Source organism: Xyrauchen texanus, chromosome 17 (assembly GCF_025860055.1).
Source record: "Xyrauchen texanus isolate HMW12.3.18 chromosome 17, RBS_HiC_50CHRs, whole genome shotgun sequence".
Classification (NCBI taxonomy): Eukaryota; Metazoa; Chordata; class Actinopteri; order Cypriniformes; family Catostomidae; genus Xyrauchen; species Xyrauchen texanus.
In genome coordinates this window covers 41,945,131-41,972,163 of record NC_068292.1, presented here as the reverse complement: position 1 = coordinate 41,972,163, position 27,033 = coordinate 41,945,131, and the positions used below count along the sequence as shown (strand labels likewise).

Genomic DNA, 27,033 nt, shown 5'->3' with positions numbered 1-27,033 from the left:
TAAGTGTTGGGTTTAATAAAAAATAATCTTGAGTGGAATGTACTTTATTTGTATAGACGAAAAGCGAGAAAATTATTCGAAAACATGGTGTTAGGGCAGCATGGAGACATGAACTCGTGTGGTCTCAATGTGCTGAAAACAGATTGTGAAAATGAGTTGTATTCATATAGGGCAGAGTTCCCCAATGCATTATCTGCCTTGTTATCTGCATTACAGATCTTCCTGTATACATCCTGCTGTTCTTTGTCTTTCTGTAACTCATTGAATTGTCTTTCATACTCTGTGGCATTTGTTTAAAAGGGACATGTATTCTTTTGCTTTATATCACTGCCGAGATGCTTTACTGCAAATATTTATATTAATGCATGATTCACATTTCTTACAATTTTAGTTACATCAAGATATGAAGCAGTATAATGCATACACAGTGGTGTTGTCTATGTACGTAGTGCAGCATGTTGGACAAGCTTTTGTGATAGTGCTGTATTTAAAAGTGATTTGAAAAGTCATTTTCCTCTCTGTGTCTCTCTTTTGCAGAGTATGATTTCTTCAATTGTTAACAGCACTTACTATGCAAATGTTTCTGCGGCGAAGTGTCAAGAATTTGGACGCTGGTATAAACATTTCAAGAAGACAAAAGACATGATAGGTAAGCAGAATGTTGCAAACACACATTTGTCGAAATTACACCAGGACTTGTGTTACAATCAGAGCCATCTATTGATCTATCGTGTTATCGATCTATCAGTCTGGCTGGTCTTAAAGTATTGAACCTACATAAGCCTTCAAAATTATGATTTTAACATTTCATATTTTTTTGTTCTTCAGATTCAGTTAAAATTCATTCTAACTTGTACTTTTGTATTTAACTATTAAACTTTGGAATATAGATTTATGTTTAGGGCAAAAGGACTTCCTGTGATGTGTGAAATTCAATATTTGTCATGCTGCATAAAACAGCGATTTGAGTTTTAGCTTTTAAAGTGTTCAAACATCCACCCGTCAGTCAAGCAGTCAGGTTATGCTGCAGCTCTCGACACCTGTCTCTTATTTCCTGTTCACACGTGACCCACTAACACTTTCTTTCTCTCTCTCTGCAAACCTGTGAATGCGTGTGTTGCGTGTTTGTGTGCTTGTGTTCGCCTGCACAGTCGTGCGCCAGCCCTCCCAGCTGGAGGGATACCTGGGGTCGTGTGTCCTGCACGACAGTCCACGTGCCACCACATTAGGTAGGTCACTGTGCCGTTTTTGAATTGCGATGGCAGCAATGCCATAACTGCATGTGAACGACTCACGACAGGCCGATAGCCACGTAACACAACTTTGGTAAAGTGTGAGCAGCATGGTAACTTATAGGGGGTTGCACACGGATGCATATGGTGCATGACAATGGTGCATTCTAAAATTCTAAACTATTAGAAAATATAATAATTCAAAATAATTTTCTAAGAAATTATGCACTCCACTGCTCGCCATTTCTCAGCGGCATCCAGCTACGACTCCGGAGGCCGGAGTGCTGCGGAGCGCAACTCATAAACATCTCATATCACATTGTTTTCCATTAAATTTGACCCAAATCATTGTAAAAGGACATATTTACTCTAGCCATCATTGGATGAAATTTTGCATACACTGTACATTATATTTATCTTTCATACACAATGTATTTTCAGTTATAAGTTTGTCTTTTTGTGGTTTGACAGCTTGAATGAATAATACATATGGAGAAATTGCATGAATAATGTTGCCATTTCTAGTTTTTCAGTTTCATACACTAACCTGCAAACTCATCAAAGTCACTTTGTTCACTCTTGAAGCACAAAAACCTTCATAACTTTTGTGTGTATGGTGACTAGATTCACGACTGCCATCTGTAATGTATTCATACGTCCTTCAGTATTAAGTACAGTAAATGGTATATTATATTTCCCCGTTGTTGTCTCACAAAGCTATTACACCAGACTACATTAAATGGAAGTCCGACTGACTGAATTGGAAAGGACGCAGTTTAGGTTTTAGGGTGGGTTGACATAGTACGTTTTAAGTGAACCAAACCCAGTTCAGTTAAAGGGAACCAGCCGCAAATGACCTCAGTGCTTTTGGTGTTCACAATGTAAATGGACTTAAAAGAAGACCCAGTTTCTATTTTGGTCCTCTTCACATTATTGTGGTCTCAGACCCCTTGTTGTTCACACCGCAGCTCCTCAAGAACTCAGACCCCATTGCAGCTAGGGCTGTCACGATTGTGAAATTTGGCTGACAATAATGTTTCATAAATAATTGCATAATTGATTAATTTATATGTTATATTTATGAAACCCAGACAACACTGCCAATTATATTACATTATGCAATAGTAATAATGTATTCTGTATTCCTGTCCAAAATTCTTCACTCTTTCACGTTATGTTAAGGATTTCGGATAAAACCTACAAGCCCTTATTTTGCATGAAGGAAAATATTTGTAATTCAATGTGCATTTTAAAATATGTTTCTTTATCATCTCGAGAGTAATGGACAAGCAAGTGTCTCCTCCTGCGTGTCATTTACATTGCGTGTATGAGCCAAGAACATTTGCCATTGCACAAATAATATTAAAGTGAAACTATAAATTTACTTGCTTGTATTTTCGTCGGAGTTTGGCACGAATCTCCGTATACAGGACACCCATCAGATCACTTTAAAGCGGTTCATCTTAAAGCGCTGCTCTGCTCTGAGGTGGTCTGAGTACGGATCGATTTTGGGTCCTTTAAGGGGGGCCTGATAAAAATTGGGTTGGTCACATATACACATTTACTGCTCTGAGAGTGCTTTGAGTGCTTAAATGAACTAGGTGTGAAAACGCAGCTAATGTTAATATATCGATGCCTAAAAACTTACAGAGAAATTAAAATGCCACTCAGTAGTTGAGTAGTTAAAAGACAGACCAACATGAGCACACAAGCAACTTTTGTGACTTTTATGACTATTTTCCCCATTTTAGAATAATGCATAAATCATGAAAATGTTTAAATAACACAAATGGAACTACAGTATGAACAATGTAGTGAGTTGTGCGCGGATGCTGTTGAGAATATCATGAAACCTCCATTCACGCTACGTCTCCATGGTAACACGCTCAACAAGCCACGTGATAAGATGTGCGAATTGACGGTCTCAGACTCGGGGTCAACTGACATTCGTCCTCCCCCACCCAGATTGAGGTGAGTCACTACGCCACCATGAGGACTTAGGGGCGAGGAGCCTACTCCTGTGCGGGACGGGGCTCAACTGGTGGTGGTGGGGTGGAGGAGGTTGCCGTGTTAGCACACTGAAACAGCAATGTGATAGATTCTGAGCAGACTTATAAAGCAATGGCTTACATGCGATTGCCTAGGAATTACCCAGCTAATGGTGCAATGATGTACAGAGGCTAGTCTTTCCGCTAGAACTACGCTGCGCTTACATATCTAGGTGAAGTTTATATTTTTCTACAAAACTTATTTCAAGCTTAAGCCTTTAGATTAAAATGTTACAAATTCTGTCAGGTTGTTTTTTTTTTTACTTTTGACTGGTTGAGTGCCTTGAATACATTGTTGGTAAATGCTTCTACCAAATGCGTAATGTTAGGGCACAGTGTAACATCTCTGTTTAGTGTGTAATTGTGCGTAAGTGGTCAGTGAGATAGAGGCCTCTTTCAGAAGTCGGTCTCGCGGAGTGCGGCGAGCCGTCTCTTCGTACAGCAATAGAAAGGCCAACGCACTGCTGCACTCATTCAGACACAGTCGGGATGGAGTGCCAGCGCCCACTGTGCCGTGGGGTATTACCTCCCCTCCCCTCAGCCCACATTCTCTCACCTATTGTGCTCTTAATCCCAGTGTGCTTGGTGCCGAATTCCATAGGAGGGACTCTGGTGCTCTGCTGCGAACGGGGCCTGTGAAAGCTTTCTTACAACCTTTTCAATTTGCAAAAGCATGTGTCCCCCCCAGCAGTTATTAATGCCGAAGAAGACAACCGAGAGGCATCTCGTAGCATCAGAGCGCAGAAATTAGGGAGATTATGAGAGAGATTTGATTATTAGCCAAATTTTGGTTTGTTGTTTTCTCTCTCACTTTCTGGCGATATTGAAAGGAACAGCCTTGTCTTTGTGCACGCTGTCAGTTAAGACACATGTTTGTGTCCTTGCGATTATTGTTCATAACTCTGGAGAGATTCCATGCGCTTTATCTGTTTTTTTATCTGCTGTTGGAATATTTATATTTTGATGATTTGCCATAACGCTTCTTTTGCGATTCATAAAATCTTTAAGATTGTGCACTTTATATCTTAATTTTTGTTTTTTTACAAATCTCTTTCAACTGACTACCTCCAAATGTTAACCTTTAGACCTCTGTAAGATGGCATTACTTCACCCAAAAATATTTAAAATTGTTGTTATTATTACTCACTTTCAGTATCTTTATGGAAATCTGTAAAGGCTGTACATTTAATTTTTTTATACAAACCTCTTTCGGCCGAAACTTAACACTTTGGTCCTTAACTAAATAATTCTCAAAATAAATTACAAACAAATAAATTAATAAATACATTTTATTATGACACTTTCATCTTGTTCCAAACCGGCATACTTTTATTTTCTATGCAGAACACAAAAGAAGATTTTTTTTGGTAAACATTTTAGGCAGCTTTATATCATTTATCATTTGCCAAAACACTTCTTTTGCATTTCATAATATCTGTAAGATTTTTCATTTTATTTCAAAATTTTTGTACAAATCTCTGAGACTCTGACTACCTCTAAATGATTCATGAAGTCATAACAATTAATTTCTTAAACAAATAGATCACCAAAACAATTATTTCAAATTATTTACTCACTCTCATGTCTTTCCAAACCAATGAGCTGTTATTTATTTGTCAGTGGAACATAAAAGGAGAATTACAAATATTTTTTTTGTAATTACGCAGCACTTTTTCATACAATGAAAGTTTCTATATTCCTAGTCTGCTGAAGTCATTTGATAGCTTTTTGTGAGAAACAGAAAATTGAATTAGCTATTTACTGATAATCTTCTCCTCTTTGTAATAACCTTTATTTATTGCACTCAAAACATATTTGAGCCTATTTGTAGGATTAACCTATTTCATTTTATATATATATATATATATATATATATATATATATATATATATATATATATATATATATATATATACTGTATATATGTATAAAAATCATAAAATTTTAATGGGCTATGTTTAACTAATTTTAATTAATAAAACTTAAAAAAACTGTATATATATGTGTGTGTGTGTGTGTGTGTGTGTGTGTGTGTGTGTGTGTGTGTGTGTGTGTGTGTGTAATTTTATTTTATTAAAGATTACTCAATTTGATGACATTTTTATATATAAATTGAAATTTGTAAATCTTAAAATATTTTTTTAAAATGTGGAACCATATAGATTTTGAACAAAATGAGGGTGAGTAAATAATGATTTTTTTTTATTATTATATTTACTTAACTAAAAAAGACCTCTTAATTTTCAGATTTTTAAGGCTGGTTAGCTTCCACCACAAATAATATCAATATCTATTAAAGATATTATAACTGTAAATTCCATCAGCAGCATCAAATATTTGCCTTATTCTTCAGTCCGCTCAGTACTGGCATGTTTATAAGGCCTTTGCTCTGAGCTGCTGGCATAACACGCTCCAGATATATTTAGACTTCCCTAAAATCTCATATTAGCCAGCTTGTGTACCTTGTTTTAGAATTAAGAGTATAAAGGATGATTCAAGTGTATCACTATTTGGAGGCATCCTGAATGTTTGCTGCTAAAGGAGAGCACAGACACTGGCTTGTTGTTATTTCTCACATGATTTGGCCATGGACATTATAAACTAATTTCTGGTGCTGCCAATTTATGCAGATACAGGTCACACACTGTGCCCCATTATATTAGAAGGGCAGTACCAGGTTACTTTAGTAATACCAGGCTGGAACGTTTTATTCGAATATTTTAGGGTGAAACATTTGCTTTTTGTCCTGCACTTTTTCAGAGTGTTTACGGATTTATTTGTTTTGAATGTCTTTGTCACCTGGAAATATAAATGCTTTCTTTGTACAAAAAGCAAAAGACATAAATCACACAAAGTAGTGATAGACTGAAAATTAAAGGAATAGTTCACCCAAAATTCCCTTACCTTGATGCCATTCCAGATGTGTGTGACTGTCTATCTTCAGCAGAACACAAATGAAGATTTTATCAGCTTTGAGCTTTGTCAGGTCCTTATAATGCAAGTAAATGGGTGCCAGCACTTTGATGGACCAAAAGTCATATAGGCAGCAATAAAGTAAACCACATCAATCGATCAATGAATGTCTTCTGAAGCAAGTCAATACATTTGAGTAAAAAATAAATTGATAATTAAAATGTTATTCACTTTTAAAAAGCACATCCTGGGGCCTGGGTATCTCAGCAAGTACTGACGCTGACTACCGACCCTGGAGCTGCGAGTTCGAATCCAGGGTGTGCTGAGTCACTCCAGCCAGGTCTCCTAAGCAACCAAATTGGCCCGGTTGCTAGGGAGGATAGAGTCACATGGGGTAACCTCCTTGTGGTCACGATTTGTGGTTTTCGCTTACAATGTGGTGCGTGGTAAGTTGTGAATGGATCACGGAGAGTAGCATGAGCCTCCACATGCTGCGAGTCTCCGCGGTGTCATGCACAACGAATCACATGATAAGAAGCACGGATTGACGGTCTCAGAAGCGGAGGCAACTGGGACTGTAACCGTGCCACCACGAGGACCTACTAAGTATTGGGAATTGGGCATTTCAAATTGGGGAGAAAAAGGGGATTAAAAACAAAATGCTTCCTGTCAGAAGTTGACGCATCATGTAGCTGTTGCGTGATGCAAGTGTGTTGGCGAGTTAATGTGAGAATTCAGAAGCGGCATTTATTTACAACAGAATAATGAACATCACACGAGAGTTAGTTTATTTTAAACAGCATCAGCGCCCTGGATGAAAGCACCGATTTAAAGTTAAAAACGTTTTAATTAACAACTTTTTCTTACTTAAACTTATCGATTTGCTTCAGGAGACATTTATTGATTGACTGGAGTCGTGTGGATTACTTTTATGCTGCCTAAATGTGACTTTTGGACTGTCAAAGTGCTGGTACCCATGTACTTGCATTGTAAGGACCTGACAGAGCTCTATCTTCTAAAAATCTTCATTTGTGTTCTGCTGAAGAAAGACAGTCATACACATCTGGGATGGCATCAGGGTAAGTGAATAATGAGAGAATTTTCATTTTTGGGTAAACAAATAAAGAATTACAACTTTTTTTAATGTTTTTTTAATTGAAGGTATTTTTTTTATTTTTGCAGTTTTTTTAATCATAAAAGAATACGATTATGCACCCTTACAGTCAAACACACGCACTCATTATTTGTTATTACTATTTCCCACGTTTTATAACAAGAGTGAAATCATCAAACAATAAAATGTGTCAAATTCATTTTCAAAATTAAAAAACATTTTATTCAATGTTAATTCCAGCAATTGTGTTACTATGAAATTGTCCAATACAAGTCAAATGCACTGAAATATGTTCAATCAAATGAAAACTTTCTTATGTTTGAGCTTATTCTAAACCCTTAAGAAGTTCCCATATATTCTGGACACTTGTTGACTGCTTTTACTTGACTATGCACCAATGCATCCATTTAAAGTTATGCTTAAAAAGAAATATACAAATTTTAGTTTTGTCAAATAATTCACATATTGATAAAAGGAAAAGATAAAAGATATTTTAAGATAATATGAAGCATGCATTCAGTCTTGTGTCCAAAATTTTGACCAAACTTTGGACTAATCTATATATCAGCCATTTTTACATCCTGCTTTCAAGTTATCGGCATTGACCATTAAAAGATCCTTATTAGTAAACCACTAGTATAGTGTAACAACAGCAGGTTTTAAAACAGCTCGTCTTGTAGATTGCTTTGTAAATAAATAGTAAATATCATTCTGTTCTCTTGACTAACATTCTGCATTTGCATCTTCTTCCATCCTTTCGTTTAGCCGAGATGGACGGCCTCTCTGATCTTTCTCCACCCGGAACCAACCACCTCAGCTTCAGCCAGCAGCCCATTCCGGGCAGCACCGCGGAGCAGCCCCCATCCCCGGTTCCCCTGTCCCACAGCAGTCAGGCCCCTGGAAGGGCTCAGCTCCCCGGTCTCCATCCCGGCCTTGTGTCCACGCCTATCAGCCCTCAACTGGTGAACCAGCAGATCGTCATGGCTCAGATCCTTAACCAGCAGTATGCCGTTAACCGCCTCCTTGCTCAGCAGTCGCTGAGTCAGCAGTACCTAAACCACCCGCCTGTCAACCGTGCGCTCAACAAACCGCTCGACGCGCAGGTGTCATCCAACTCCGAGGTCTCCTCTGAGATCTACCAGTGGGTGAGGGATGAGCTGAAGAGGGCGGGCATCTCGCAAGCAGTATTTGCCCGGGTCGCCTTCAACAGGACGCAGGTATGGCCAAAATGAAAGATACTTTTGAGATAATATAGAGCGAATTGTGTTTCTTTTAGTTTTGGTGGTTTTGACACTTTTATTGATCAGTACGATGGGGAGTGGGATCGGAATGACATCGGAAATGTCATGATACAATTAGTTACTGCAGAACACGTTGGAGCTTGTATGTAAACTGGTAGACGCGGTTCCAACAATATCAACCAAACTTAAGGTGAGCATGTTTGCATGCACACCAATACACTGATTACTCCCAAAAATCTGCTTATTTAAAACATCTGACAAACAAAGAAAACCCTGTTTACGTGAGATTTGAAATCTTCACGTTATTCTCTGCTTTTGATATCACATCATGAAGAGGTGTGCACTCAACACGTGCACACATTGGATAAGCCACTACGAACGGCAGTTTAGGTTAAATTGAGGTAATGGGTAAAAATCTACGGGTGCCCATCAGTTTATTCTTGCACTGTTTATGACCCTAAAGGAATGCCGTTTATTGCGTTTACATGATCACGCGCATTGTCTGCTTTTAAAGCATTATCTTGAAAGAGCGTGCATGTAAATGCGCTCAGTGAATCCTAAATTAAGCAATTTTGTATGCATCTTATTTGTTATCATTAGATTCTAATTCTAATCCTGCTTTTAAGATATCGGCATCAGCCATTAATAAACCAGATTGGCCAAATGTGGTGTAGTGGTAAATAAGGGTTGCAGGTTTGAACCTCTCAAATGTTGATTCATGAACTCCAGTTTGATTCATGTGATATCATTTTAGATTAAAGCATCTGCTAAATGATGATATACAGGGAGGGTTGGGGAGTAAGTGAATACATGTAACAGGTTTATGTGTTTAAAATACAAAATATAAGTAACTGTATTCCACTACAGTTACAATTGAAATCATTAGTAATTAGAATAAAGTTACATTCAAAAAGTATTTTGATTACTGAAGAGATTACTTTGTATTTTATTGTCATTTGTTTCATTTCATTTTTAGTCCATATAAACCCATATTAATACATATAAATGATGTGATCCAAAGTGCATTTGAACAGCGGTGAAACACTTTCTTATGATGTGTTACATTCATACGAGCAGACCGAGAAGTACGTTTGAAGTAAGTTTGGAGCAGAAGAAATAGAAATAAATCTTATGTTTTGATTACATTTCAAAAGTAACCCTCCCAAACCTGTATTCAGGTAATACAAATTTAGCAGGAGTTTTACAGTGATTGACATCATCAAGTGACTGTTTTTTAATAAATGCTGTCTATCTTACCTTAGTTACACAGACAGACACATGTTGTTTTTTGTAGATGGCTGTCAAATTATTTTGTTGATGATTATAAATGCTGAGTCATATACCCAGCTTCGCCTCAGCCCCATATGTAAGCTGTGACATGTTTGTGCATTGCCTGCCACTACACGCACTGTACATCATAAAAATCCAACATGCCTTGCTAATAAAGCAGCTACAGACTGCTCACAGTTAGATGCTTTACTGTATCTACTGTTGTTTTGAGATAAACACAAAGGGAAGGATTGTTCAGGAAATTAGGGGTTATCAGGACAAGAGCAAGTCAGTTCTTCACAAATAATTTTCTCACAGATAATACGTCTTGTCGCTCAATCAAGAACTTTACAAGCTATCAGCATTCTGGCAAGGATGTGCGATTACTGAATTGCATCTTTTGGTTCACACACCCATCGTTTTGACCTGTTTTGCATCAATGCATGCAATCTGTTGTGAAGTCATACTCTGCTAACTGGAACGATGCTCTGTTTTAATAGTGGTCCCAATAAAATTACTTTCTAAGTGATCAGACTGACGGGGATAAAACAGGCAAAAACCTGCAATAAAAAGAGGCCACATACCCCCCCACAACACCCTAGCAACCACCTAGCAACTAGTGGTTGACAATACATGTTTTTATTGGCTTGATGTCAATATCTAGAAATCATGTTGGCAGACATTTGATATAATCCTGATATATTTACCGTGCATATGCTGTATATGTTAAATACAGTGTAGGGAGGGTAAATGAGATGTTCACAAAATTGCTGAATTTAACAAAATCCATTTTTAAAATATTTGCAAATTCCCTGTAACAATAACATATCAACATTTTGATAAACTATTTAAACTATTATCAACATTTTGAAAAAAAAAGTATTTTCCAGTGGAGTGAGAAATTTTAAATCCAATACTGCGAGAGCTTCCAAGCTACGTCCACCAAATTTGGCACAGACCTTCAGACTGTTTTTCTAACTAATCAGACTTAGTTGACACAGCTGATGATCAAAAATGAGAAAAAGCTCAAAGATTTACATAGACAGAATGTTCAATCTGGACAACGTATGCTCATTAATTCAAATACGTAGAAAAACATTCTGAAAATTACAATGTAAACCGTAACAGGGTGAAATGGAAAGGAGGCGGCGAGAACCAGACGAAGCATCAAAGTAATGTTTAATTAAACAAAAGGACACAAACATAAACACATACAGGGCAGCTGCCCGTAGCGCTCTCTCTCGCGAACCTTCACCTCCGGCGGCCTTTATCCCTCACGTCGGCTTGATTAGACTGATTAGGGGACGGGCGTGCGTTATCACGGCCTGGCCCCGCCCTCCTCCCTGCCACACTCCTCCCTCCTTTCCTTCAGGCCGGGGAGCCCCCGGCATGACGTACATCCCACTCCTCCGGGGCATGCCCTTGCAGCCCCGCCTGCCAGAAGGACTTCCCTGCCTTCTCTGACCTGGAAGGGGGAACAGGGGAGGGAAAAAAAGAGGGAAAGGTAGAACATGGAGCAAGAGCGGGAGAGAGGGAGGAGAGAGAGAGAAAAAAAACATACTCGCCGGTTCTCTGATACGCCGTAGCCTGGTCCTCGGTCACCCCTCTAGTGGATGACAGCCGCTCCTCCCCAATTGGATTGGAGGCAGTCCTCTGGCCCCTGGCGGACAGAATGCCCACCTGTTTTGGTGGATGGTAGGGGTCTCCTCCGCCCCTGGAAGCGGTTCTCCCGATCCAGGAAGTCGGCAGTGAGCCCCTCCCTTGCTTGCGGACGGCGGTCTTCTTTGACCCCGCCGCATTTTAGCTGCCGGTAGGGGTCTCCTCCGCCCCTGGTAGAGGCCCGAAAATGGAAAGATAATGTCTCGAGATGTTCTGCATAAAACTTCCGTTTGGCATGACGTAGCTTTGAAGTTGTGTTAGAGTGATTGGAATCTATCGTAATCAGAGACGATCTTGCATTTGTTCAAATTGCCATCTTTTCTTTGTTAGTTGTGCCGTGAAGAATTTGCAACATGCATTTTTTCAGAGTGCTCTTAAATGTTTATTGAACATTCTTCCCCACATGACGGGTGGTGACTTTGGGGTCAGAATGTTAATGCGGGTTTGGTGGCCCTGACAGATCACAAAGTTTGAATCGCACCCTAAAGGTTTATGAAACATAGCAAGGCACCTAAACTAGAATTTTAACTTTTTGGGTGAACTAGCCCTTTAAATTCCAAACTTTTTGTCTGTTTCTCCCAGGGTCTTCTGTCTGAGATTCTCAGAAAAGAGGAAGACCCCAAGACAGCATCTCAGTCTCTCCTCGTCAACCTACGAGCGATGCAGAACTTCCTGCAGCTTCCTGAGGTGGAGCGAGATCGCATCTACCAGGACGAGAGGGAGCGTAGCTTGACCGCGGCCTCTGCAATGGGGCCCGCACCCCTCATTAGCACCCCTCCCAGTCGCCCTGTCCAGGTAACACACTCAAAATCATACTTGAGCAACACTGAGGTTCAATTATGAGACATGGATTGCGATTTGTCGAGCAAAAGGTCAGGCATAGGGTCCTAACCAGTTCGCAAACCCATTTTTATTCATATTTCCAAGTGGCCGAGATACAAATTGTAGAGCGAGAATTGCATTTGTCCATCAGGAATTGATTGGATTAAATGTGCATGTTATATTCCAGAATTGAGTCGGATTGTTGGAAGGAAGGAGTTCAAAAGTAAGAGGGATTTGGGATTTCATCCAAAAAGGAAAGTTGTTTCAGAGCAAGCTATTACATTTTAATAAAAGATTACAAACATTTTTGATTTTATTTGAGATTCCATAAACCAACTAATCATTCGCAATAAGTCAAAATTGAAATAAAGTTGGGGTTTTCCTAAATGAATGTAAACAGGCAGTATTTGTGCATGAACCTTGCACTGTAAATTGATACTACACAGAATTAAGTAACTAATAGTTGAATCATTCTGTTATGTTTCATTGTGCTTCATTGCATTACTTACTGTGTACTCGTCTTGAATAATTACCTAACCCTAGTTATAATTCAATATGTACATTATATTATGTATTAAGGTTAATAAGATTTATTACATGGCTCTCTGGAATACTAAAGTCTTATATTTTCTGAATAATGACCGCACATCTGGAAGAAACGTTAGGGTGTGGGGAGATTAGGGATAGATTAGTTGATAATTGACCGGTTATTTGGGTTTCATGAGTAATCTTTCTCTACAATCTCTACAATGAAGCTAATACAATTATGTAAATTTTAAGATCAATATTTCATGTAGTAGTAGTTTTGTAATAAGCGGGATAATGAGCAGCCAGGGACATGGCCTGGGACACTTGGAGAAGTGTCAAAAACAGAACTCTGGAGGTGGATTTCAGCTGTTTCCAGAGACCATGTTGTCTCTTTCTTCTCTCAAAATAACCTTTTTCCAACCTTGTTTGCCCAGCCTTTTTCAAATCAATATTCATGTCCATTTTCTTATTTATTTGGTAAGTAGTTATGTAATAAGTGGGATAATCTACAATCTATCAGCTGGTTGTTATCGCAAAATAAACCCCTTTAGAGTGATTCAAGACTCTTCCGCTTCACATCACGGTCCTGACCACACTTGTGATAATGATAGGCTAACAGTAGATCATCCCATACATGCATTATAATGTTTACACAAATATTTAACTTTTTGGAGTGCATCCAATGCAATTTGAGTTTTTGCCTTGGTAATGGAATCGTGAAATTTCCCTATAATGTTGGTATCATTGATACCTTAATTTACTGACATAGTTTAAAGTGCGATAGTGCTCAGATAGTGTTTATTTCACACCCGGCCATATCTCCGGCTCTAAAATCTCCCAAGCAGGACCGGAAAGGTGTGCAGAACCATTTCCACTGCGGACTGCTTCAAATGCACTTGAGTGTGTCTTAGTGGACTGAACACAAAGCCTTACTTTGTGTAATGGACTGAGGGGGGTCTTTTAAATGGCTTAAAACCACCCTCACACACACACACTCACACACAGAGAGTGAAATGTCATCAGTGTTCACTGCATAAAACTGCACAAAACAGATGCTCCTTTCCTGTTCAGATCACATTATCAGATGCTTCTGTAACCTGATTATTCATCTAATCCTTCTGTGTTGCACAGCTCTCTGCAAAAATCTCCATTATCAGATGATACTTGTACAAATTGGTGAAATTTTTAATGAAACGGCATAGCGATGCACAGCCAGACACATATATAAAATGGGTCTGAAACAAAACCCATTGAGCTTACTTGCTGCATACTGTCTACATAGGCAGCTGCCTTCTAAGGTAGCATCCTACAGAAACTGAAATGTATTTGTAATGCTCTACAAATGCAGCAACTTGCGACTTACAAGTAGCAAGATACAGCACACAAATAGCACTTGACTATCAACTGATTTCAGAAGAGTTTGGCATTAGCATGTTGCTAAGCTAACTGTGTGATACTCTAATAAGCATAAAAGTACAAAGTACACACGAATATAAGTAGATTGAACTATTTTAATTGATACTTTGAGGTGTTCTAAGGCCACAATCCGTTTTCATACATTTCCAAATGCAGTACAAAAAGATGTTTTCAAAAATCTAAATTTTTAGTGTAGGAAAACACTGTTGGAGTGTGGATGAAAGGCGTAAATGTAGCAAAATTAAACATAATATTTCAGTAAGCAAACTCTATTATTCCAATGTAGTTTGCCGTTAGCATTCTGCTAAGCTAAGCACACAGCACAAACAAATATTATGTTAAGTAGTCATTTGAAGAGTCAATTCAAATTTATTTGTATAGTGCTTTTCACAACATGCATTGATTCAAAGCAGCTTTATATGAAATTATGCTATAACAGAAAATGAATTAATATAATGGCAATATTAGTTATTTATGTTTAGAACTATTAGTAGTTCAAATTTGTTAACTAAGTGTTGTGGGTCAATGATTAAACAAAATAATTTTGTATGAATAATACGTTTTAGTGGTAAAGTCCTTGAAGTCATCCCGAATTAACTGAGGAAATACATGTAGATGCATTGTCCATTGATTTTGTCTGATGAAGGCTTTTGATAGTGGTCAATTCATTTTCTATGTAGTTTAAGAGAGTGTTGTCCCTCCTTTGACCAAGTTAATAAAGATATCATAGGAGCATCTCAGTCTGGCTGGAGGCTTATGGCAGGTGATTTTGGTGAGCTCCATCCTGAGCCCATGCTTAGACAGTGGCTCATGAAGAATCCCATGTCTTTGAGTTTGCATCAATTCGTCCTCTGTGAAGTCTTAGTAGACTGAAGTGAAGTCTGACTGGCACATGCTGCAGTTGGTCATCATCACTCAGCGACACAGTGGGAGTCAGACATCAGGCAGGACTGGAGATGGATCTGGCAGACATAATCCAGAGGTTTAGACAGGGAAAGAAATAGAAGAGATTGAACTATTTTAGTTGATTATTTTATTTTTTGTATTGACCAAAAAGATTGCTCAAAACCAAGGGTGTAGCCAGGAAATTTGGGTGGGCCTCAATAAAAATGTATCGGCCAAGTTTTCACACAATTATATATATATATATTTAAAATAAAATTCCCTTAACAGAGAAGAGACACATTCAAACAGTATATATTTTAAATCAAAGAATAATTTCTAATATTCTGGGTCCAGGCCCACCCCGGCCTACCCTTTGTTACGCCGCTGCCCAAAACTAAGTTTTCATCTGTGAATGCATTGATTAGGGTTACTGCTCTCATCCACATAGGGACAGCGTTTTCCTCCATTGAAAACAGAGACTTTCGGAAATGCTCTCTAATACTGCATACTTTCGAAAATGATGACGTTAGGAAACTGAAAACAAAGTTTTCAAATGGTTTAGTGTGGACATGACCTTAAAAAGTAGCCTAAAGTATTCATCCTGCCAATCTTGTGGAACAGCCTTTAAATCAGGAGCGCTGTTATGATGTCTCAAAATACTGCCTTCATAGGCAGCTCTCTAGGTTGGAAGAGAGCTAATGCATTTGCATGCATGTTTAAATGAAATAAGGTCTTTTATAGAACATACTATGGTCAGCTCAGATGATGGCTCATATTTCATCCATCAGTCTTGTTTGAGTCAAAAATGAGCGATAAACCAGGTAGAGCGAGGTATTTTGATGCATGCCAGCTTGAGTCTGACAGATATGAGTGAGATGTTTGCAGGATTTTCTGATGTAAATCAGCAGGGTGGCATGTCTTGCGGTGCTGCAAAGCTTTTATGACGCCCATAAAACCAGATGTTTCCCACATACGTTAATAGATCATCAGACAGCGAGTGCAAGTTTGCACACGCTCATCCCTTTATAATTAGATATGGTCACAAAATAACTCAACCTAGACACTCATACTTCACATGTGAATGACTGCTCTGGTTGTACTGGCTGTTTGGAGACCCTTAATATAAAACAAAAGTTATAACAATCTTTGCAGGTTGTTTTGCTGCAGAAATCGTCTGTGATTGCTTTAGGATAAGTTCTGTTGTGATATAAATCTGATTATATGTTATTAGAGTATTCTGAATATTTAATGAAGTAATTTTTTTACATTATATTTGAGTCCATCATCTCAAACATCTCTCCCTCTCTTTGTCTCTGTGTTAACAGCCCAGAAGAGAAGAGTGTAACAATGTGAGACCTGAGGACTGGAATCCAAGAATTCCTGTGGGCATCTCTCCTGTAAGTTTACATGCAGTATATCATCATGGCATGGTAGGCCTACACCATTTATGAAATAGTGACTTGTTGTTTTGTCCATTATTTTATGCCAGAAATACATGCATCAAGTGGGAGAACCTTTATTAGAAACGTATTTACATATATTATATACCATTAGAAAACAATAATTGCATTTTATTATAAAACACTTTTAAGCTACTACTTGTATGACAGGTGCTCTAAAAAAATGTACGATATGTATGTCTATCTATATTTCATTTATATTAAACAATATATTTATATATCATATATACAGTATATTGTATTTATATTAATTCTATTTAATTTATGCATGTGGAGCGGAGGGGGGCGGGGCCGGGTCGGAATAAAGGGATAAAGGCGGCCGGTGACGATGGTTCGAGAGAGAGAATTACGGGCATGGCGCACGATATTCCGACTCGGCCCCGCCCCCCTCCGCTCCACAATGCATTTAAATATTGATGTAAATCATGCATAAACCAATACAAATGCATCTATTCTTCTATTCGTAGAGCTAGGTATTGATATAGATTTCCTGATTCGTTTTAATTCTGATTCACAAGCTCTCAATTTGATTCTGAATCGATTCCAGTTCATTTGGGTGTATTTCAGTAATAATGTCCATTTTGCTTACGGATGAAAGAAACGATCCCTCAGCTAATTCTGTTAATTATATCATTTAAGTGATCTTCTAACTTGGTACATTAGGAAAATCTAAATATTTACAAATTTTAATTTCATTTAAAATATTGTGTTTTTTTTCATAATTTTGGTCACATGTGAGTTTTTTAAGAAATGTTAAAATTCCATTCCATCATTTAATATGTCTCGATATTGCATATATTCTATTGTTACATGCTTATTGTTTGGAATAATTTACATTGATATTTATAACAAGTGCTGAATCGGTACTGTCTCTTTAAGAATAACAGCAGTTCAGCGAGTGTCTTACTGAAGTGTTCTGGTTGAGCGCATAGAGTGAAGACTTTACCACATCTGTGCAATGTGTGATTACAATTAAATGTTTACATTTTTGTTGTTTTTAAACAACAACTGACCTGTAAAGAACAGAAAGGGTTTTAAAAGAGACATTATTTAATGACAAATTGATTGTGTTGATCTTGTCTTTGGATACACATTACACGGAACGAGTCAAACCAAACTTTTACTCTCACAGGACTTACCTTATCAGAGCGCGATAATTGGTTGCATTGACAGAGCATTGACAGCCATTTCTGACTTGCATTTATAATGATGGAATTTTCATTTTGCTGTGAACTATTCCTTTTAATTCCTATATGTGTACTTTTTTGTTGTGTCTTGTCTACTCTGCTCAGGTGAAGCCAAGCCCTCTGTCCTCCGAGTGGAACGGGAAGTCTGAGAACTGTGTGTTAAACATCAACTCGTCCATCTATGATGAAATCCAGCAGGAGATGAAGAGAGCCAAAGTGTCCCAGGCCATGTTTGCCAAGGTCGCAGCATCAAAGAGCCAGGTATACAATCGCGCAACGCTCGACAAGAATAAATAATCCAGATTTCAATTGCAGTTGCTACAATTAACTAATCGTGAAATGTGTCATTTACAACATTCCATTTAAGTCTTCCGCACTGCATTAAAAGTGTCTATTTACAATGTGCTTTAAAGCAATTGAGCATTGGAACTAATAACAGATACGTCTGTTGCTTGCCAATCATTTATTCAAAATTGTAATACTAGTTTTGTTTTTCATGCTGCTATCAGGGCCAATTTTGACATTGACGTGCAGATTTTATTCACTATAAAACAGCAATAAATCATTCAGTAAAATAGTTCTCAGTTGGTTTTGGATGTAGAGCCTACATAAAGAATATGGTTTGCATACGCCTCATTCAAAATAAGTAGCATTTGGCAGACGCTTTTATCCAAAGCGAATTACAGAGCACTTATTACAGGGACAATCCCCCCGGAGCAACCTGGAGTTAAGGGCCTTGCTCAAGGACACAATGGTGGTGGCTGTGGGGATCGAACCAGCAACCTTCTGATTAACAGTGCTAAAGCATCCAACAGTGGTGCTTTAGCCCACTACGCCACCACCACAAGTATTTCAATGTACTGTAAATTCTATTCATTGAAATGTATCACAATATCAAGGGAAATAATCGACATTAAGGAGTTTTGTCATCATTTTGCAGCCCCATATGACAGGTACACAATCGTACAAATAGACGTTTCACGCAAACCTTACACACAAAACAGTCTTAGATGTGCAAAATGCAACTTTCATTGTCTGGCATCTTATGCTTAAGTCGTTCGTCTGGTTGACAAAACATTGTCAACCATTTTTGTGTACAGTTTAAATGAGAAAGAATGCTCAGATAAAAAGATAAAAGTGGAGAAGGAGAGCTTTGTTAAGCCTTTGACTCAGCGTCGGGCAGCACCATAATGACTTATTCGGCTTTATTGTGGGTTTGTGAACAGCAGACAGTGTTGCAACATAAAGCAAATGTGTTTATATACTTCAGCTCAGCAAAGACCACACTGTTATCTCACATAGCGAACAAGCGTCTGCTGAATACAGGCCTCTGTGAGAGACATTACAGTCTGTTTCGGTCTATTAAAACTAATTAAAGAAACGCAAGACGAGCCCCATTATTAAAGGTTTTGCATATCTGCATGCTCACTTAAAGATTTTCAGAATTACATCTGATGGGTGGAAAAAAAGTGAATAAAAGCCCTAAATTATCTGAAGATATCAGCCGGTTTTTGCTGATTGCACTGATTACGGTGCCAGATACTTTTGTTTTACCAAATTACAGTTTGATGCACAAACCACTGTTTTTGTCGATGACGGTTCAAAGCCGCGAAGGGTGGAGGAGAGAACTGACAAACCAGGGCATTTATTCAAGAAAGATTCTCTTTAAAATTATCATTTGAGAGAAAAGCCCTGCCTGAGCTTGTGTGCTCCATTCATGGCTGGTGTGAATGTGAATTGAGCAGCCGATAAGAACTGTGCTAATTACGCAGCTGAAAAAAGGGCCTGGGAGAGCACTTATCTCTCGCTCCATCTCGTAATGTGCGCTCCCCGGGCAGCTGGTACCCCCCTCCTTCCTTTCCCCAGCCCACTTTTGCAAAGGCCCACGGGGGGCACGAGCTGAATGTCCGGCCAGCGCTGAGCGTCTGGTGCGGATGCCGGTGATGACAACTTATGTTGCTGTCTTCTAGTTGTATCGGAATGATCGTATTTACGAAATGAGCACACATGAATGCCGTACGTTTTTTAGAGCCCTGACTTTCTGAGTGAGTGTATTAAGTAATAAGTCATGGTGAATGCTAAAGTCACACAGCATGATTTTGGCCACAATTTCGCCATCTGAGACAAATTTCTGGATCGTAAAAAATATATATATTTTCCATTGGTATAATTACCTTTGTGATAAATCTTACATTTACATTTATGCATTTGGCTAATGCTTTTATCCAAAGTGACTTATTACAGGGACAATCCCCCCGGAGCAAGCTGGAGTTAAGTGCCTTGCTCAAGGACACAATGGTGGTGGCTGTGGGGCTCGAACCAGCAACCTTCTGATTACCAGTTATGTGCTTTAGACCACTACACCACCACCACTCACTTAGCCTCCGACAAAGTTTTGGCAGTGTCAAACTGCTCCTACAGTGGCGAGCATAACGTATTCTGGCAATCATTCAGTGTGCACCCGGCTTAAAGGAATGTTTGGGTTCAATATACTGTAAGTTAAGCTAAATCGACATCATGTGTGGTGTATAGTTGTTCACCACAAAAAATTATTTTGACTCGTCCCTACTTTTCGTTAAAAAAGCACAAATCAAAGTCACAGTGAGGCACTTGCAATGGAAGTGAATGGGGTCAGTTTTTGGAGGGTTTAAAGGCAGAAATGTGAAATGTGTATATATAAAAGCACTTTAGGGGTGAGTTCACTTGTAGTTCAGTTCTCTTGGTGCTCTTGGTCCGGACCAAAAATGAAAATGATACATTTAGCCCTGGTTTGTTTAGCGTTCACATTGGCCTTTTTAACACTGAACCTAATGATACAAAACCAAAGGCATCAGGGAAAACTCACGACCTGATTGGACAGCTTTTATGACGTTTTTATTTTTATGGAACTTGCCGAACATCCAAAACAATGCTGGCGAAATGCTCTCGTTGGATGTATATATGGTGGTATTTTACCAGGCGTCAAAACAATGCCAGGAATTCCTCCGTTGTACACACAAATGAAGATATGCTGCAAGGACGGCTGACGGGCGGTTCTGACGCCAGTACTGAACTGTAATGGAAACATCGCTCCTATGACGAAAAAAACAGGAATGCTTGAGGTCAGTATCAGGCAAATTACTTCCTGTTTTTGGTCCGTTTAGACGTCTTTGGTCCATGTTGCGTTCATGTATCAATCAAACCGCACCAGAGTTTGTTTGGAAGCAGACCGAGACCCACTATTCAGACAGTTTGCTTGTTTAGTGCACATCAAGGTTCGGGTGGCAGCGTTCACACTTGTTCAAATTAACCGCACTAACCAAGCAATCGCACCAGAGTTTGTTTTAATCGAACCAAACCTGCCAAGTGTGAACACACCCTAGGTTGATTTAGGGTTTTAGGGGTTGCGCCATTATGTCGTCATGGCAACAAAGTTGTAAAATGATATGTAATTTTTCAGAGCAAAGGTTAGTAAGCGATTTTATCATACCAAAATCATGTTAACACATAGGCTATTGTTTACATCTTGTGGCTAAACTTTTTAAACAGTATTTTATTGTTTACTGATCGGCCCCATTCACTTTCATTGTAAGCGCCTTTTTGACACGTCAAAATACATTTTTGTGGAAATCAACATTATGCCACAAATGCTGTCGATTGAGCTTAACTCAAACCCGGAATATTCCTTTAAAGGGATAGTTCACCCAAAAATGATAGTTCTCCCATCATTTATTCATCCTCATGCCATCCCAGATGTGTAGGACTTTCTTTATTCATTAGAACACAAACGAAGATTTTTAGAAGAATATTTCAGCTCTGTTGGTCCTTACAGAGCAAGTGAATGGCAATCAGACTTTTGTAGCTCTAAAAATCACATAAAGAAAACATAGCAGTATGAATCCAGTGTTTAAATTCATATCTTCAGAAGCATTAAAATAGATGTATGTGAGAAACAGAACAATATTGAAGTCCTTTTTTACTCTAAATCGCCACTTTCACATACACTTTCAGATGGGAAAGTGAAACTAAATTAAAAGTAAAAAAAGAAAAAGTGAAAATGGAGATTTAGAGTAAAAAAGGACTTACATTTTGATCTGTTTCTCACCCACACATAATACAGTATATCGCTTCTGAAGATATGGATTTAACCACTGGAGTCTTATGGATTGCTTCTATGTTTCCTTTAAGCTACAAATGTTTGATCACCATTCACATGCATTGTACGGACCTACAGAGCTAAGATATTGTTTTTTTTTAAATCTTTGTTTCTGTTCTGCTGTAGAAAGAAAGCCATACACATCTGGGATGATATGAGGGTAAATAAATGATGAGAGAATTTTCATTTTTGGGTGAACTATCTCTTTAAATTATATTGCCCATAATTATGTTTTAATTGCAAATGTTGACCATGCAATATACAGTAGTTTGCATTTTGTGTGCTGTTGATGCAGAAAAGCAATTAAGCTTGCTTGAAAATACTATTCGTTTAGCCACATTTATGAGGCAACAATCTTGCACACCACACTACATTTCCCAATCATTCTCAGTAGTATGAGACTGCTAAAATACATAAAGCAGCAAGCAGCACGCGGACAGTCGCACGGACTGTGCTGATGACAAAATGTATGGTGTTTCGCATTAATTAGCACAATGGCCTTTGCTATCAGCGCTGGAATCCTTGGCCGTGGCGCAAAGTGAGATTGCAGCGGCGTTAGCTGCAGCACTCCAGAGATCTGGCACTGGCTGTGGATTTGGCTTCCGCAACCATTGGGCTATAGAATCAGCTTGGCCATGCCCTATTTGAGAGCAATGGAAAGAGGAAAGAGCGAGGAGATGGGAGGTGCAGAGGGGGATGTACTATGATCATCTCATGGGCTTTATAAAACGTCTCAAAATGGATAAAGAGAACGATTGTGTGTGTACCTGCGTGTGTACCTACTTACTCTTGTGTCTGCACATTTGGCTGCTGTGTAAATGAGTGTGTGTGTGTGTACCTTTGTGCTGTTTATTGGGGGATGGGTACTGGATCCAAGCCATGTCGTCCCCCTCTCTGGGCACACGTCCATACAGGAAGTGGGTGCCAGGCTTTATCTGTTTGGTGGCACTTTCATATTCCGAGTAGCATTTCAATAAATGTTCCCTCCTGCACCGCTGAAACACTATCATTTTTGCAGCTTGTAAACTGAGAAAGAAACATATAAACTGTTTGGTGCGGCATTCTCGAAATCACAACATTTCAGGGGTGAACGCTAGCTGAATTGATATATGCTGGATGATATTTTAAGGCCATCACATCAACAACACTAATCCATTCTCGTTTGAAAACTCAGTCTTTAGTTTCCTAACCTCGTCATTTTTCAGTGTTCTAGTGTGAATGAGAGCCGTTAATGTACTTAAATTAATGCGGTTTCAAACAAAAACATATTAGTGTGGACTTGAGCAATTGGATGCACCGCTACAATGTTAGTTAGGGTGGTTGCAGTGGCGTTGTTATACAGTTGCTGTGGGTAGTTGCTAGGTGGTTGATTTCTTAAGTCAAAAGAGCACTCCTTCTTGCTGAATGTGTATTAAGAACATAAATAGGGTTATGATTTTATGTTGACTTGAAAGGGATAGTTTACCCAAAAATACAAATTCTGTCATTTGTTTGCATAATGTTGTTCCAAACCCGTATCAACATGAGTGAATGTGGGACTATGCCTTTAATACTTAGGTTTAAGGGTTTGTCAAATCCCTAACCCTTATCTGTGAACAATATGAACTGTACTGCCTTAGCAAACACCCTTGATAAAGACATGACAGCTCTGTTCTGGCATTCGTTGAGCTCTATTGGGCTAAGAGAATAGAGAGAGTGGAGAAAGGGTTTATGGGAGTTGAGTTGACACCCTCTGATGGTGAATACAATCACGGCTCCTGCTGTCAAATGACAAGCACCTTAGACCCCCGAACCATTCCCTGGGACTGACCCTTCTCTCTCTCAATTGCACTCTCTCTCTTTCTATGTCTCTCTCTATCTATCTCTCTCGTTCCTGGAAGAGGCTGTGGTAATTAGCAGGGCTCTAATGAGACAGAATGTCAGTGATCTGCTGCAGTACAGGGGGGCAGCGAATAGACCGGTGTGTGTGTGTGTGTGTGTGTGTGTGTGTGTGTGTGTGTATGTGTGTATGTGTGTGTGTGTATGAATGGGGGGTAGAGGATGGTGTGCCATCTGTCACTATGCGCCTGGCTCGCTACTCTCTGGGGGGTAACAGTGGGTCGGAAAGAAAGAGAGATAGAAACAGTAAAATTTGTAAGTTAAAGTGTATGTTACATAAAAAAGATGTAACATTTAAATTAGTGATAGACCAATATATCGTCCATTTGGCCTAAATACATTTTTTAATCATTGAAATTATGATTAATTATTATTATATATTATTTTTAAAAACTATAATAATTATTAATAAATATTACAGATTATTCTTATTATTATTTTGAGACTACTTATTTATTAATTTATTAATTTATTCAACATATTAACAGAAGTTGTACTAACTCCTATAAATTCCTAATTTTTTTCAACAGCCCTTTTAGGATAAGAAATATAGCATTTAATAAACATAAAAAAGTGAATTCTGAGCAAATATGTTGTGAAATATGAATTATTATTATTATTTTTTAGTGGATAGTTTTGTGGATTTTTGTCAATGTCTACTTGCTTTAAGGATATATATATATATATATATATATATATATATATATATATATATATATATATATATATTTAACTCGGTCTCATAACGAGTCATAATAATTAGTACAATATCTTAAAATCATCAGAATCATAAAAAACTGTTGGCTCGTACAAAAATATATGACTTTTTCCCATGCATAAAAATAAATGAACAATGTTATGATGGTTTTTCCTAAGTTTAACCGCTTACCCAAACCCTAAACCATGACTTTAATAGAAAACAAACTTTTGTATACCAGATGAAACACATAAAAATAATATTGGGTTTTTCGAAAGAGATGAGGGAAGCATATTACAGGTTATTAGCATAAACCAGTTATTTGTATTACATTAATAAATATGGAATGAGTAACCACAATTGGTTCATAGACATCCTTTCTTAAAATAAAATGTTGGATAGGAGGCTAGTGAAAATGTAATGCATGTTTTGTATCAATTTGAAACATCATAGTTTATGGCTAAGATGTAAATTAAAGTCTATTGGCTATTTTTTTAAAAGTGGGATAAACCCTTCCTCAATTATGTCCCACCCCAACTTCTAGTTTCAATAGGAAATACATCAACACAAACTGCGCTCGTCAAGAGGTTTCATGGGGTCTTTAAACCAAATACCTTTGATCAGTGGAGTTCGTCCTGTGGGCGGGGCTTACAGCATCAGCGCGTTTAAGGAGCAGGTGTGGCCTTGCGTTCCCCCGCTGCGTCTAAATCGCATTTATCTGGCATCTATTTCTAGGCAAGGTCTAGACGTATCGTTTGCTGTGCATCTGTATTTACTTTCATTAAGAAACTAGAAGCCCAATGCTGGATGCAAATGAAATTATCTTTCTATAGGGAAGATTCTACCCGCCCTTTCTGTTCTAGTGGCCCGATCATTTTACGGAGAATATCTATTTTTCTTTATTGTGCTTCATTTTCGAGAGTTGTTTGTTTATGGTTATAAATTTGTCCGCCTCCCAGGGCCGCCGCGTGCTAGGCAGATGGGAGCAGCGTGCCTCTGAGAGAGGAAATAGGGCCATGACTGTTTATTAATTGATTTATTTATTTATCTGGCTGCCTGGTTATTAGGTTGCCTGGGAAACAGCTGCACTTCCCCTGTATTATTAAAGACACAATATTCCTGAACCGGAGACCCAGATGTCTTGGAAATTATTTTTGCAAATGATTTATCGCACAAAAGGCAGTGCTGTCTTCCAAACAAAGCCTTTTCTTTGTCGTTTAATGGACACACAATTCTGCATCCACAATTGCTGGTCTGTTTCTGTTCCCTTTTGAGAAGACTAGCATTGCTGCTCACCACCAGGTTCTTAAAGGGACAGTTCACTGCCCCATCCCTCCCCCACACCTTGTACACAATTGTTTTTATAATTCAGTCATCATTTACTCACGATCATGTTATTCCAAAACCATATGGCTTGCTTTCTTATGTAAAGCAAAAAAAGACGATGTTAGGCTGAAGGTTAGCCTCAGTCACCATTCACATTCATTGTATGAACAGGCTTCACCAGAAAGACTATACTTACTTTTTCCTGGCTTTCTCCTGGTAAACAGAATAACTGAGCTGGTCAGCTAGATAGACCAGCGCCAAACCAGCATTAACCATTCTAAACCAGTATGATCATTCATGCTGGTGTAAGAGGGTCTTTACAGCGGGGTGGTGTCCTGGATTTCGCTGTAGTATGATTTTTTTCTTTCATGGAACACAAAAGGAGATTTGAAGTAAAATGACTGTATCAGTCACCATTCACTTTCATTGTATGGAAAGATGTAATGAAAGTGAATGGTGACTGAGACTAACTAAAATCTCCTCTTATGTTCCACGGAAGAAAGAAAGTAAAACTTATTTGGAACTACATGAGCATGACTAGATGATCAACCAGATAGACCAGCACCAAACCAGCCTAAACCAGCATGATAATTCATGCTGGTCTAAGAGGGTCTTTACCCTGGTGGTGACCATGATTTCTCTGTCGTATGACTGTTTTTCTTTCATAGGACTTAGAATGAGATTTTAAGCAGAATGACAGTCTCAGTCACCATTCACTTTAATTGAATGGAAAAAGTTGTGATAAATGTGAATGGTGACTGAGACTAACATGCTGCCTAAAATCTTCTCTTGTGTTCCATGGAAGAAAGATAGTCATGCTAGTCTTTTCAGCAGGATGGAGGCCAGGGTTTCTCTCTCTTTCTCCTCTGCGTGTAAGGTACAGTTAGAGGTGGGCCGTTCTCTCATACTCTCCTCTGTCAGACCACACAGGGCTTGTTCTGAGGCCCATTTTCGCTAATCTGATCAGGCAGGCAAATACGCCGGGAAAAGCTGCTTTAATGATCCCTCTAATTACCTCAAGTCAATACCAACTGTATTATTAGACTCTGGGAAAATATTCCATTAGGGTTCCCCCCGCGGGACTCCCTGCACGTAGCGATGTCACGCGCCACGCGCCCCCATGCTTGTAATTAATTTTATTTACACACGCAGGAATGCACAAGGTCGCACCTGCAGCCCGGAGCCGCCTCGCCCGGCCCCTGACTCACCCGCTTAATCAGATC

The 27,033-nt window shown here is 38.6% G+C and overlaps 1 protein-coding gene across 5 annotated transcripts in view; it reads left to right on the top strand.

Moving 5' to 3' along the window:
• The window catches only part of LOC127658132 (DNA-binding protein SATB1-like), a 79,565-nt gene that overhangs the window by 30,281 nt on the left and 22,251 nt on the right, over nucleotides 1-27,033 (top strand). For 4 of the 5 annotated variants that reach the window (XM_052147247.1, XM_052147250.1, XM_052147248.1 and 1 more), the window contains 6 exons: nucleotides 538-649; nucleotides 1,152-1,229; nucleotides 8,073-8,524; nucleotides 12,059-12,271; nucleotides 16,453-16,524; nucleotides 17,880-18,035. In XM_052147247.1, coding sequence (XP_052003207.1) covers nucleotides 538-649; nucleotides 1,152-1,229; nucleotides 8,073-8,524; nucleotides 12,059-12,271; nucleotides 16,453-16,524; nucleotides 17,880-18,035 — 1,083 coding nt within the window. The remainder of the gene's footprint in view (nucleotides 1-537; nucleotides 650-1,151; nucleotides 1,230-8,072; nucleotides 8,525-12,058; nucleotides 12,272-16,452; nucleotides 16,525-17,879; nucleotides 18,036-27,033) is intronic. The other variant, XM_052147249.1, reaches the window with a different exon arrangement.